The sequence below is a fragment of the Peromyscus leucopus genome, chromosome 20, assembly GCF_004664715.2.
Source record: "Peromyscus leucopus breed LL Stock chromosome 20, UCI_PerLeu_2.1, whole genome shotgun sequence".
In the NCBI taxonomy this organism is placed as follows: Eukaryota; Metazoa; Chordata; class Mammalia; order Rodentia; family Cricetidae; genus Peromyscus; species Peromyscus leucopus.
This window is the reverse complement of record NC_051080.1, coordinates 40,859,617-40,872,676: the sequence shown is the minus strand read 5'-3', so window position 1 is coordinate 40,872,676 and position 13,060 is coordinate 40,859,617. Positions and strand designations below refer to the sequence as shown.

The 13,060-nt window shown below is 38.3% G+C and overlaps 1 protein-coding gene across 3 annotated transcripts in view; it reads right to left on the bottom strand.

Moving 5' to 3' along the window:
• Positions 1 to 13,060, bottom strand: part of Cpq (carboxypeptidase Q) — a 434,594-nt gene that overhangs the window by 255,484 nt on the left and 166,050 nt on the right. For all 3 annotated transcript variants that reach the window (XM_028893764.2, XM_028893762.2, XM_037197721.1), the window contains exon 4: positions 11,777 to 11,984. In XM_028893764.2, coding sequence (XP_028749597.1) covers positions 11,777 to 11,984 — 208 coding nt within the window. The remainder of the gene's footprint in view (positions 1 to 11,776; positions 11,985 to 13,060) is intronic.

Genomic DNA, 13,060 nt, shown 5'->3' with positions numbered 1-13,060 from the left:
CACAACAATAATTCTCAATCTCAGGTGATTTTTATTCACCAGAGGATGTTTTACATTGTCCAGGGACATTTTTTATTGTTAAAGAGTTCAGAAAGTATAAAATAAGGCTGGGTAAAGGAGCAAAACCAGTGGGGAGAGTCTAAGGATGCTAACCATTCAACTATGCACAAAGAAACCCAACAAGAAAAAAGTATTTAATCTAAAGAGTCAACAGTGGTGATCGTGAGAAACTTGGCCCTACTCTAGAGAGAATAAAGTATTTGGTTAAAAACCTGGTACCTTCATATTGAGTTTCTTGATAGCCTTCAGAACACTGTATAACACTTGAAATAATACAGAATATGAAAATTAAATTTTTCTTTGAACATAAGACAATAAAAAAATACAAGTACAAAAACAATGTGGGGAGAGACAGCTGGAATTGAGGAGCATTTGAGGGATGATATAGAAACCTAGTGAAGTGAAAACTTCCTAAAATATATAAAGGTGATTCTAATTTTGTCTCATAACAGCTGGGATATGGAGTCCCAAGTGGTTATCTCTTGTTAACAAACAAGGCTTCTATCACAGGACTGGGTTGTATTCAATTGAGTTTTGGCCAAGGGGTCCCATGGAAACCTCCAAACAACACAGGCTGCTGCTAAGACAATGAATGGGTTGCTCTCTGAAAACTGACAGTAGGGCCCCATTGCCAAGGACAAGACTCATATAACTCATTGAACATGGACAAAACAAGCTGATGCCTACATGGAGCCTTCACCCTTATGTTCTAGTGTCTTTAGTGCGGCAACGTACTCTGCAAGCCACCAAAAGAGAAACACGAACACCAACACAACCACAAAACCTTTGACCTATAATCTATCCTGGCTACAATACATACTAGGACAGTGGTTGTGCAGAACTTGTGGGAGCAGCCAATCAATGTCTGATTTGAATTAAGGCCCACCCCATAAGATAGAACCCATACCCAATACTGCTTAGGTGACCAAGAACCAGAGACTAGATAGTTCAGAGACTTAAGGTAAAACCAAACACTATTGGTCTTTAAAATAAAAAAATCAATAAATTCCTAATGATATTCTGCTATCCTCATAGATCAGTGCCTTATTCAGTCATCATCAGAGAAGCTTACTCTGGCAGCAGCTGGGAAAGAAACAGACCAATAGACAGAATCTAAATGAGGTCTCTATGAAATGCCTCCCCTCAGAGATCAGGGAACCCCTGCAAAAGAGGAAGTGGAGAGAAAGTAAGAGCCAGAGGTGATGCAGGACACCAGGAGAATAGGCCCTCTGAATCAACTGAGCAAGGCTCACATGAACTCATAAAGACTGAAGCAGCATGACAGGGCCTGTACAGGTCTGCACCAGGTTCTCTGTGTGTGTATTAGAGCTTTCAGCTTTGTATTTTTATGGGACTCCTGAGTGTGTGAATGAGAGTGTCTCTGATTCTTGTGCCTGCTCTTGGGGATCTTTTCCTTCTGTTGAGTTGCCTTGTTGAGTCTTGGTGTGATGAATTTTGCTTTATCTTATTATATTCTATTTTATCATATTTAGTTGTTATCTCTTAGAATATTGTTCTTTTCTAATGAGAGACAGAAAGGGAGTTGATCCAGAGGAGGTGGGTAGGAACTGGGAGGAGTAGAAGAGGAAACTGTAGTAAAAATAGATTGTATGAGAAAGTAACCTATTTACAAAAATTTAAAAAATAAACAAAACCTCTCTCATTGATGCTTTATCAAAATTAATGTGAATGCTATCAATTCTGCAACCCCCTCCAAAATAATCTAAAGAAATTTACTTTTCCTTATTTTCACCTCAGAAAAATTCTTGAGTATGTTAAACTTTTTTGAAGATTACTAAACTAACTAACTAAACTTCAAAAGACCTAGGAAATCTCCAGGGATCAAAAGAAATAGTCTATCCCCAGGAGGAAACATGAGAGACTCATAAATGATTATTTTAATGGAATGGCTGATAAGCTCTATTTTGACTTTATCTATGTGGCCTTCTACTCCACATGGGCACCTGCCTGCTGACTGGTGAGAGTGAAGGATATAAAAAAGGTCATAGGGAAGAGAGCATCAAAAAGTACCACATCCATGTATTTATCAAGTCAATAGGCCAAGGAATATCCCAAATGGCATTCCACTTGACTGAGGGAGGATACATAGAAAAATGTATTAGACACTGGCAAGTGACCCAGGTGAACTCCTGTCATGGGTACACCAGGCAGACAACAAGAGAGTATATCTGAGATACAGGAGAACATCTTGCACCCAGGATAGAGATGTCAAGAGAAAAATCACAGAAGAGTGATAATTTGCCCAGTGTGATGACTCAGAAAGGACAGCACAGTCTAGAGTCTGATTCAACCCCCATTCTTCAGATTTGCACAGCCTTTAACTAAAGCATTCCCAAGTATAATGGAATCACTTAGAGGTAGGAGGAAATGTGTCATCTTGAACCTAGAGATGTATCCTCATTATGCATCTGGGTGTCCCTTTGGATGGGTAACACTGGTGTAGCTCTGCCATTTGAAAGAATAGACTCGGTATTTGAGCCCCTATTCTCTGTTTCTACCACTGCCTTTTTTTTAAATGTAAAAATCCCTTTAATCTAATCAGATATAAATTCTACTTGTGATGGTGACATATTTCCTATGAACGTTCAAACACAAAATAATTCATAAGCAAATGGGAATTGAAGTAACATTTCTACTGTAGTTCAGAAACCGCAGTGTTCTCATTCTCATTCTATTATAGTCAGTCACGCAAGAGAGAGCTTTAGAGATACTATGACACTTGGATCTTGAATGTTCCCCCAAAGACTGTGAAGACTTCCCAGGATGGCACTAGTGGGTTGTGGTGGAAGCTTTGGGAGTTGTATTATGGAGGCAGATGTCAAAGTGGAGAAAGAGAGGGGGTCATGCCTATGGAATGTAATTTGGGAGCGTAGTCGCTTTCTTCTCTCTCCTTTCGTCCCTAATGATGAGTAAGCTGTGGTGATATTTTGCTTGTGCTCTAACAAATAAAGCTTGCCTGAAGATCAGAGTGCAGAGGTAGCCATTAGTTAACCATAGAGGCCAGGCAGTGGTAGTACACACCTTTAATCCCAGCACTTGGAATCTCATGCCTTTGATCCCAGTACTTGGGAGACATACTCCTTTAACACCAGAATTGGAGAGGTAGAGACAGAAATTAATATGGCTGGGTGGGAAGAGACAGGAGCTTGCCCCTTTTTGACCTGGGATTCCTAGAGAAAGTCTCTCTAGTGGCTGACTGCTTTGCTTCTCTGATCTTTCAGAATTTACCCCGATATCTAACTCCAGGTTTTTATTATTAAGACCAATTAGAAATTGTGCTACAGTAAGCTTTCTGATCTACCAGTCTCCCCATTGTTGACATTTAGCATTCTAACCAGAGACTCAAAATGATGGGTCTGCTCACTTGGGAGCTTCAAAGCATACCTTTTCTCCTTATGAGTTAATTATTTCAGTGATGGAAACCAGACAAACTGTTCTGTTGATAATGAAGATATTCAGAGGCTACTTTCATAACTTCCAGAGGACTGTTTTTCTAGTGACATATACCTCCTCCAAGATTTGTTGAATCAAGTAAAATGTCTAAATCATAGAGATGTCAGTTTATGACAAAATAAAAGTAGAGATAGAATTTTGTGCTTCAATCAGCTAAAATTGCCTCAGTGGGTAGGACTTGTATCAGACCCCTATTCTGCTAATTTTACATACATGTCAAATAAAACATATTCAAATTATTGGCATTTGGAAAATTTTGTGGTAATCCCTCTTGAATTATGCAATAGAGTTCTGAAGTGTCCTGTTACATCAATTATACACACACACACACACACACACACACACACACACACACACACTTTGGCAGAGGTGAAATTAATACACTTTATCCATGACTTTTGCAAAAAAAAACAAAAACAAAAAAAAATGATTCTTTATATATGCAAACTACTTATTTTACAAAGGTTCTATGCACACACATTGAAATGTAGGGGGGTTGGTAGGTGGGTGGGTGCTATTCCTGGAAACTGTTAGCTAATTCTTATGAGTCCATCTTCTTCCCCATGGCCTACCCTCAAGTCATCCTGCATGTCCAATCTGAAAACAGAATAACAGTAGATTCCAGATACTCTCTTATCTGACTGAGATTTCCACAACCGTTTCCTTACAATTAGTTAGCACCACTATACTTTATTGTGCTATGCTGCAATGCAGCAAGGATATGCCCAGACATAATCTATCAAAACCAATATTTGTGTCATTGTCAGCACTAACAATAATGAAATAAAAAGTGGGATGGTTTTAGAAAGGTTTGCCAGAATTTAGAGGAGCAGACTTTCTTCACTGGGCTATGAAGGGACAGTTCTTAGTAAAACTAATTATGTCTTCTAACATTTCCTTTATTCTCCATTTCTTGGTATATGCATTTCAAATACTTCTGATCATGCCCTGTAGCATTTACCTTTATCACGACTTTTGTCTAATAAGGAGTAGAAGAGATATGCCTAAGAGCAATAAACACCATGTTTGTGATCATTGTCAATTATGTGCAGCATTGAGCATCAGTGAAAAGAAAAGGAGGTTGGGAGAGGCTGGAAGAAGAAGTCAGGAAAGAAATGGGTAAGGGTTTGGAAGAGGACAGTGAAAGTGCAAAGGAAAGGTGGGAAGAGGCTATGTCAACATAGTTAAAATACATTGAATGTAGATTGAATAGAATGCTGTGCCTGACTATAAAACATTGGTAAAAAGGAGGGACTGGAAAGGAGCCTAAAGTTGGGAAAGATGGGTGGGTGGTTAAGAGTCCACACTGTTTTTATACAGGACCTGAATTTGGTTTTCAGCACTGAGAAATTCACAACTGCTTATTAACTCCAGCTCCAAGGTATCAGACACCCTCTACTGGCCTCCAAAGGCACCCACATCCATTTCACACACCTGCACACACACACACACACACACACACACACACACACACACACCACACACACACACACACACTTAAAAATCAAATGCCTTTTTTAACAGAGAAAAGCAGTGGAAAGGCTTATACCTATGCTGAAAGGTGGATATAGTTCATTCAACAGACGCAAGAAACTGGGGCAAGGAATGAAAGACGGGGAGTCGATGTGTTCAGGCTTGAACACATTGAGCTACATCCAAGGATATCCGGCATACTATGGAGTACAGATAAACCAAGACAATCACAGTGTTCTGAAAAGACAGACATTTTCTAGATTTAAAGATGAAAATTAAGAAAATACTCACACCCATTTCCTTCTTTACTTACTCTCTTAATTTGAATTAAAACAAATACAGGTTGAGAAGCTACTGTGTGATCAGCCTTAGGATAGGAATTAAATAAAATGAAAAGTAAATAAATGAAATATAGAGGCAACTTTAGGTGCTTGCAAGCTTTAGTGAAAAATAGCCCCTTAACAGTGACACAGCACACTGGGATGAGGGGAGCCATCAGAGGATGCTTTTGGGGAGACATGGATAAGAGGTTAGGGTTTACCCAGGCTCATTAACAAATTTAACCAATCTAATTTGGGCTGACATGCTGGCCTTCAAAATGGTACTAGGCAAGTTATAAGGAACACTTTTCCCAAAATGTAGTCATAAAGACTAAATTCTACTAAAGAAATATAAGAAAGATATATTTCTTCTGTGGAAGGTATGCTGTTACTTTTTTGTTGGTGATTTTATTGGGGAACTTCTATTAACTTATTTTGTACATTAATAAGGTATTTATGACCAACTCAAGATAGTGCTATAGTAGACATGGACTTTTTATCTTAAGTTTTGAGAACACACACACACACACACACACACACACACACACACACACACACGACACCTGTAGAGGACAGAGGGTGACATTTGGGGACAGGCTCTTGCCCTCACCTTGCTGAGACAGTGTTTCTCTTGTTTCTGATGCTGTTCTTTCTACCCTAGGCCAGCTGCTTGGCAAACTTATGGATTCTCTGTCTCAGCCCCCCATTTCACCTCAGAGTTGTTGAACTTACAGATCCATTCAACTGCATCTGGCTTGCTACACATGTTCTGGGAATCTGAACTCAGGTTGTCAGCCATGTATGTACCGCAAGCACTTTAACGCAGTGACCCATCTTCCCAGCCTTAGTCCTGAGAGATTCTGAAAACACCCATCTACCCACCTGAAAAAGATAAATGTAGAGAGTGGAGCACATTGATAGAGTCCATTGTGCTTAAAACTCAGACCACACTAGCAATGAAATGAAAATGTAAGAAGACCTAGTCTACAAGAAGACTAGGTCAGGATTATTCATAGAAACTCTACTCACAATAGTCAAAATCTAGAAATCAGTACATATCCACCAATTGCTGGGTAGATAGCCATATTGTTTTACATCTATATAAGCACTATTCAGTGACATAAAAGAAGAAACAGCTGAAACATGAGTAAGTCCCAAAAGTATTTTGTTGAGTGAGAGAAGTCAGGTAGATTGTATACTTGCAAGTGAAATTCTAGAAGACATAAAACTGTAGCTAGATATCATGTCCAGCATGGCATGGCATGTCCAGGAATGGATCTGACTAGGGTGGTGAGGAGATGGAGAAAGGACAAACACTTAAACATGCAGAATAGCTGGGATCAGTTGGATCAGGCTCTCTGATGGAGGAAATGAAGTATCCTGGAAGCTCCTTATGATTATTATATAGAGTTGAACAGGGAGGTGGGTTTGCTGCATACAGCTGAACAAAGAGGTGGATTATTACATACAGATAAACAAGAGGAAGGGTTTATGGTAAACAGCTAGAGCAAGGAGACAGGCTTAGCTAATCTTAGTAGGAGCAGTCTCTGTAAGAAAGCAGGTCATAAATATCTAAGAGAAGACAGATATCATGGACATTTTCTGCACATGCTATTAAAATCTTCACATGGACCAGAGGAAGGCTTTGTCATTCTCCTGTGCATCACCAGGTAGGGATGTGTGCTGAGGGATTGCCTTTCTATATGCTGTGAATATGCGTTGCTCATTGGTTGATAATAAAGCTGTTTGGTCAATGGTAAGGCAGAATGAGGTTAGGCAGTACAATCAAACTAAAGATAGAGATGAAGAAGGGCAGAGTTGGAGAAGGTGCAAGTCAGCTGCCCAAGGACCAGTAAGCTATGGGCCATGTGGCAATGCATAGATTAATAGAAATGGGTTAATTTAAATGTAAGAGCTAGTTAGTAATAAGCCTGAGCCATTGGTCAAACATTTATAATTAATATAAGCCTCTGTGTGGTAATTTGGGAAGTGACCAGCAGGTATAATCAGGAATATGGGACAGAAAGATCTGTGTCTGGTTACATATGGTGTTCCAATACGCTGCACATACATCCACATAAAGCCTGAGAAAGCTTTAAAAAAGAACACAAAAATGGAGCCAATAACAGTTTCCTAGTTGTGTCTTTCATGCAGGCCATGGCACAGGGATGCTGTGACATGTGGGCTTGAGCTACAGTATGGTGGGTTCCCGCAGTCTTATATGAGCCACAGTACAAGCATGCTGCATGGTGGATTTAGGGTTTCTGGTCATACAGACAAAAAGGGTTAGAGATACACAATAAGGACAGATTCAGACAAAAAGTTCTCTAAACAAGTCACAGTATGTTTAAAAGATGTGTGTAGGTGTGGAAGAGAGAAGAGAAAAATATATAAAATCTTAGATTAAAAATATAGATTTAAAATAATAAAATAAAAGTCCTTATAAAAGGGAGTAAAGTAATATAAAGGAAATGAACCATGTGAGGATGGAAAATACACAGAGAGTCTGGATTATGTATGTTGTGTTTGCTTTGGATATTTTGACTGCTAATGAGCTAACTGTTGAGAGACATTTTATTATAAAAGGTACTGCATTAGTGCCGGGCTTTAATGGTGTATCGCCTTTAATCTCAGTACTTGGGAGGCAGAGCCAGGCAGATCTTTATGAGTTCAAAGTCACTTGGTTTTCAGAGTGAGATCCAGGATAGCCACCAAAGCTACATGGAGAAACTCTGTCTTGAAAAACCAAAAAAAAAAAAAAGGTCCTGAATTAAACTCCAAAATTTAAGTCAAAAAGTGTGTTACTTTGAAGTAGAGGTTATATTTTTATTTCCACAGGAAATGAAAGGCTATAGATTCCTTCTGGGTTAAAGATAATCAAGTTTGATTGAGGAAGACCCCCTGAAATCCTGACTACAGACATGGGAAAATAAACCTAAAGTAACTTCAAGATACATAATGTATATTTTACCTGCTCAGACATTTAAAAAAATTATCATTTACTGGCTTATGTTCAATGCACAGTTTATATTTGTATTAATACAGAGATGTATATAACCTTTAAAAGTTTATATATTTTCAGATCAAGGAGACCAGGCACCAATGAAAGCAATGGTCCAAATGATCCAGCATCCAGAACAGCTTCAAGGCCACTGGCTAAGATGATCCAGCCTCACAAAATACTACAGCCAAGACTTAACAATTATCCTAAATTTTCTCATGGTCCCAAAAAGATTACCAGTGCCCAACAACCAACAGGAAGTAGTCTAGAGAACTATGTTCATGGTCCCAAAAAATAGATTATGGATGTTTGTCTTTGTTTAGGGGATTGGTTATAAATTGTTATTGATCATTGTCAATCTCTTTCTAAAGAAGAAAGGTGGATATGACATGGAAATGATGGGGAAAAGAATAGATTATTGTGATAGAAAAAAGGGTAGATTATTGAATCTACTTTAATCCAAAAAACAACTGTTAACCTCAAAATATTATACATTGGTATGGGTTTTGGTTTATTGGTACAAATTTAAAGTCAGTTTTGTTATACTGTATGTATATTTCCACTCTTGTTTAAGGCATTGTGTTTATGTAGCTCATTTAACAATGTAATGTATAATTAAAAATACAGATTAATAGTTAGTCATCTATAATAGTCAAACTTACATTAGTTAGGTTTTCTAGGTATATAAAGATATATTTCAATTAGATAAGTAATCTTCAAACACTTCAAAGACCTACAGAATGTGGCATTTAAAATGTTTTAATAATATAAGGCTTTTCCTGACAGTGAGGCATGTCTGCTCCTGGCAGTACCAATTTACTCTTGAGAGGATGATGGACACTGAAGACACTCCATAAGGAGTTTGTTTTCTTTTTGGCAAAACTGGCCTATTGGGCAAGAAACTGCCCTTGCCTTGACTGCTAACAGTAAGTTAGCAACCTGGACAAGCAGAACATGAAGAAAAGCAACTGCTGAACTTTGTCAAGGAAGGGTAGGACAGTCCTTCAAAATTGCCTGCTTCTGAAAAAAAAAAGTCTGTTAAATATTCTAGGTCTATAAGCCAAAGTTGGATGCCCCAACATTAGAGAAAAACTTTGGGTGACTATCCAGACAGCTGATGTCACTGTCATTAGGTAACATTACATCCTTCTGGACATAGTTGAAGACTAGATAATTATAATTATAATTTCCCTTAGTTATGATAAAATGTAAACTAGATATAAAACTTTAAACTCACCAAGATAAGATAATTGAGTTTTTTTCTGATTTTTGCCAAACACAAATAGACTAGATACTGTAACTTTAGTTCTTTCTTGGTAACTGTTTTGTTATATGTAATTTCACTATGCTGAAGTTAAAACCTTCCTTTTTGATTAGACATGAAAAGGAAAATACTGAGGGATTGTCCTTCTGTATGCTGTGAATATGTGTTGCTCTCACTGGTTGATAATAAAGTTGTTTTGCCAATGGTGAGGCAGAATAAAATTAGGCAGTACAATCAAACTAAAGTTGGAGGTAAAAAAGAACAGAGTTGGGGCAGATGCAAGCCAACTGCCCAAGGTACAGGATGCCAAAGGACTGGTAAGCCATGGGCCATGTGATGATACATAAATTAATAGAAATGGGTTAATTTAAATGTAAGAGCTAGTTAGTAAAAAGCCTGAACCACTGGCCAAACATTTATAATTAATATAAGCCTCTGTGTGGTAATTTGGGAAGTGACCACCAGGTATAATCGGGCTTATAGGACGGAAAGCTCTGCGTTTGGTTACAGAAGGGATTTTGTCACTCCCATGGGTCTGAGGCTAGGCTCCCTGACATGGCAATGTCAATAACATTCACTCAGAACTTCACTACTTAGCGCTTCCTCCACTCCCCATGATTGGAAGTAGAAGAGCATTTCTTGCCAGTGGGAAGAGAGATAAAGAAATAGACTACAAAGAAGGCCCAAGGGAGCCTTTGTGTGATAAAAACAGTCTCTGCCATGGTTGGAGTAATGTTTACTCCATATGTTTTCAAAGTTCACTCTACTACACACTTAAATTGATAATTTATTATTTACATAAAGAGGCTCCAGCTGTCACAGCTAGAAAATACCCATGACCTCCTGGGAGCTGCCAGAGCCAGATCTATCTCAGCTTCTGGCTCCCAAGAACTCACTGCCTCAGAGCCTGACATACCATGGCTGCTACAGAAGAATCCCCCTGCGACCCTGAGATTCAGATTCTGCTGCTAATACACTCCAGTAAAGATTAGAGTGTAAGGGACTTGATGACTCTTAGTTGGGGTACAGGTTCTTGGCTATTCTGCTGTGACCAGTTTCCCAAAAGGACTCTTTTCTCAACATTTAAAGTCAGTTTCTCTAAGGCTAACTCTCATCTACTTCTCACACTAATTCTACTAGTGACACATCTTGCTTTTGTCATGGCACCATAAGTAATGATGCCCAGGTTCTGGAATCTGAGAAGCAAAGAAAGGGTCCTAGCCTTAAAGAAGTCTTTATTGGAGCACAGACATGCAACATCCAGACCTGTGCAGGAATCTCATTTCTCCATCACCAGGCATAACCTTTCCTTCACCTCACTGACTCTGTCACAAGAATACAAATCTGAAATTTGGAATAACTTAAGTTGCATTTTCAGAATTATAGTTGCTACTAATAAAGATTTATACCAGAATGTCTACAAAACATTTTTGCGTATTTTGTATTATATTAAGTAAATGTAAATTCAGTGGGTGCCTATGATGAGCCCAACACATACAAGCTATCTGATGGACACCATCTCATCTACTTCTCACACTAATTCTGCTAGTGACACATCTTTATAAAGATCAGTGACATGCCAGTTTCTTTGGAGATAAGTTCTCTAAAGCCCAGAAACTAAATAGCCCATTATTTAGCATTTGACTAGCATAGATCTGCTTCTAAAATCATTTGAAATATACATGAAATCTGGTATCCTCACTTGAACTGTAGACTAAAGCTTGGTTAGAATTTGTATTTCTCTGAGCTTGAGTCCTTTGCCAGACACATTGTAGCTGTGTGCAGACCTAGACAAGCGGGTTTCTATATAAGTTAGTTTCCTTGATTCATAATGAAAAAACTAGATTCTATATTATTGTACTTTGAAATGGTTTTTAAAATATTTATAAAATTAACACAGTGTCAATTGTTGGCATGATTTCTAGCTCTAAAGGGATACATACAAATTTCTCTTCTGTTCAGACTGACTTTCCACACTATGGGTCCTATTCTGCCCTTGAATTTGTCTTCCATTCATTAGTGTGGTGAACATTTTAATGGGGGAAAATATATGAAGCTTCAGGCTTTAATGAGTCTATGAGGACCATCTCAACAGATTCATGTTCTCTCTTTCTAACTATTCTAAAAATGGCCGCCTGACCAGAATGTCCTCTGCCAGAAACCATGTCCTCCTCCTTCACTCACTTGCTCTGGATACTTGCTGCCGGTGATCTCCGCTACAGTGTTGAAGGAATCAGTATCAGGGTAGGTCTTTGCTCCCATCTCCAGATGAATGACAATTTTGTTCCCACGAGAAGCCATTCGTGACATCATTTCTGCGTCTTCCACTGTGATACAGGCTGTTGGAATCTTGGGCACACCATCTTGATATTCCTGAATACCTGTGTGAGGACTTGAGAAAATGCACCACCAGATTACTTTAAAAGTGAAAACTTATCCAAAGCCCTTATATATTGACCCAGACTTTTACTGATGCATGTGTGGAGTAGAAACACTTGCTTTTTATATAAATAAAACTTTTAATTTTGATAAAGCTGCACAAATCTAAGTTTAATAATTATGACATTTAAAAGGCTACATTTTATAGTTTGAACAATTCTAAAGTGGCAAATTGGCATAATCTCTTCCAGATAGTAACAATACTGTCATAACCAAGAGTAACCAAAAAAAAAAAAAAAAAAAAAAAAAAACACATGTAAAAGTAAACCCTCCGAAACCCATCAAGGTTATAGACAAGATTCACATTTGTGACAAGAAACCGGATTCGGATTCTTTCAGCTCTATAGTTCCTGCCTAGCACTGGTCCCCCTCTATCCATACAAACACAAAGCACAGAATATACAACCATGTGATGGTATAGAAAGTTACATAGAAAAAACAGTGAAACAACCAACAAATATTTGTGTTACTATGAAGAAATACTGATTATTTTTTCAGAAGAAAAGGAAATATATTACATTTATGGCACTAAAGAGACAATTATCTGTGATGGTTCATCTGTATATATTCATGTCTGCATATGTGGATCCACATGTGTGGGCACACATGGATGTGGGTATACAACTGTACAAGTGCATGTATTTATATGTACACATGGAGGTCAGAAGTTGATATTAGGTATTTTTATCTAGTGTTCTTTGCCTTTTTACTGAGTCAAGATCTCTTGATGAAGAATCCAAAACTTGCTGACTCATCTAATCTAGCTAGCATACACCAGAAGGTCACCTGTCTGTCCCCTGAGGTTCTAGGATAACAGGTGGGAAGGCTGCATTTATCCAGCTTTTATATGGGTCCTGGGAATACAAGCTCTGATCCTTATACTCTCAGGGCAAGCATTTTGACCCCCTGAGACATATCCTCAGTCTCTATGATAGTAAGTTTTCAACTTGCTTGAAGAGATACCTAAAAGGTTAATAAAGTGCACTTCTGAGTATGAGATCTGAATGTAAACAGTATCACACAAAAGCT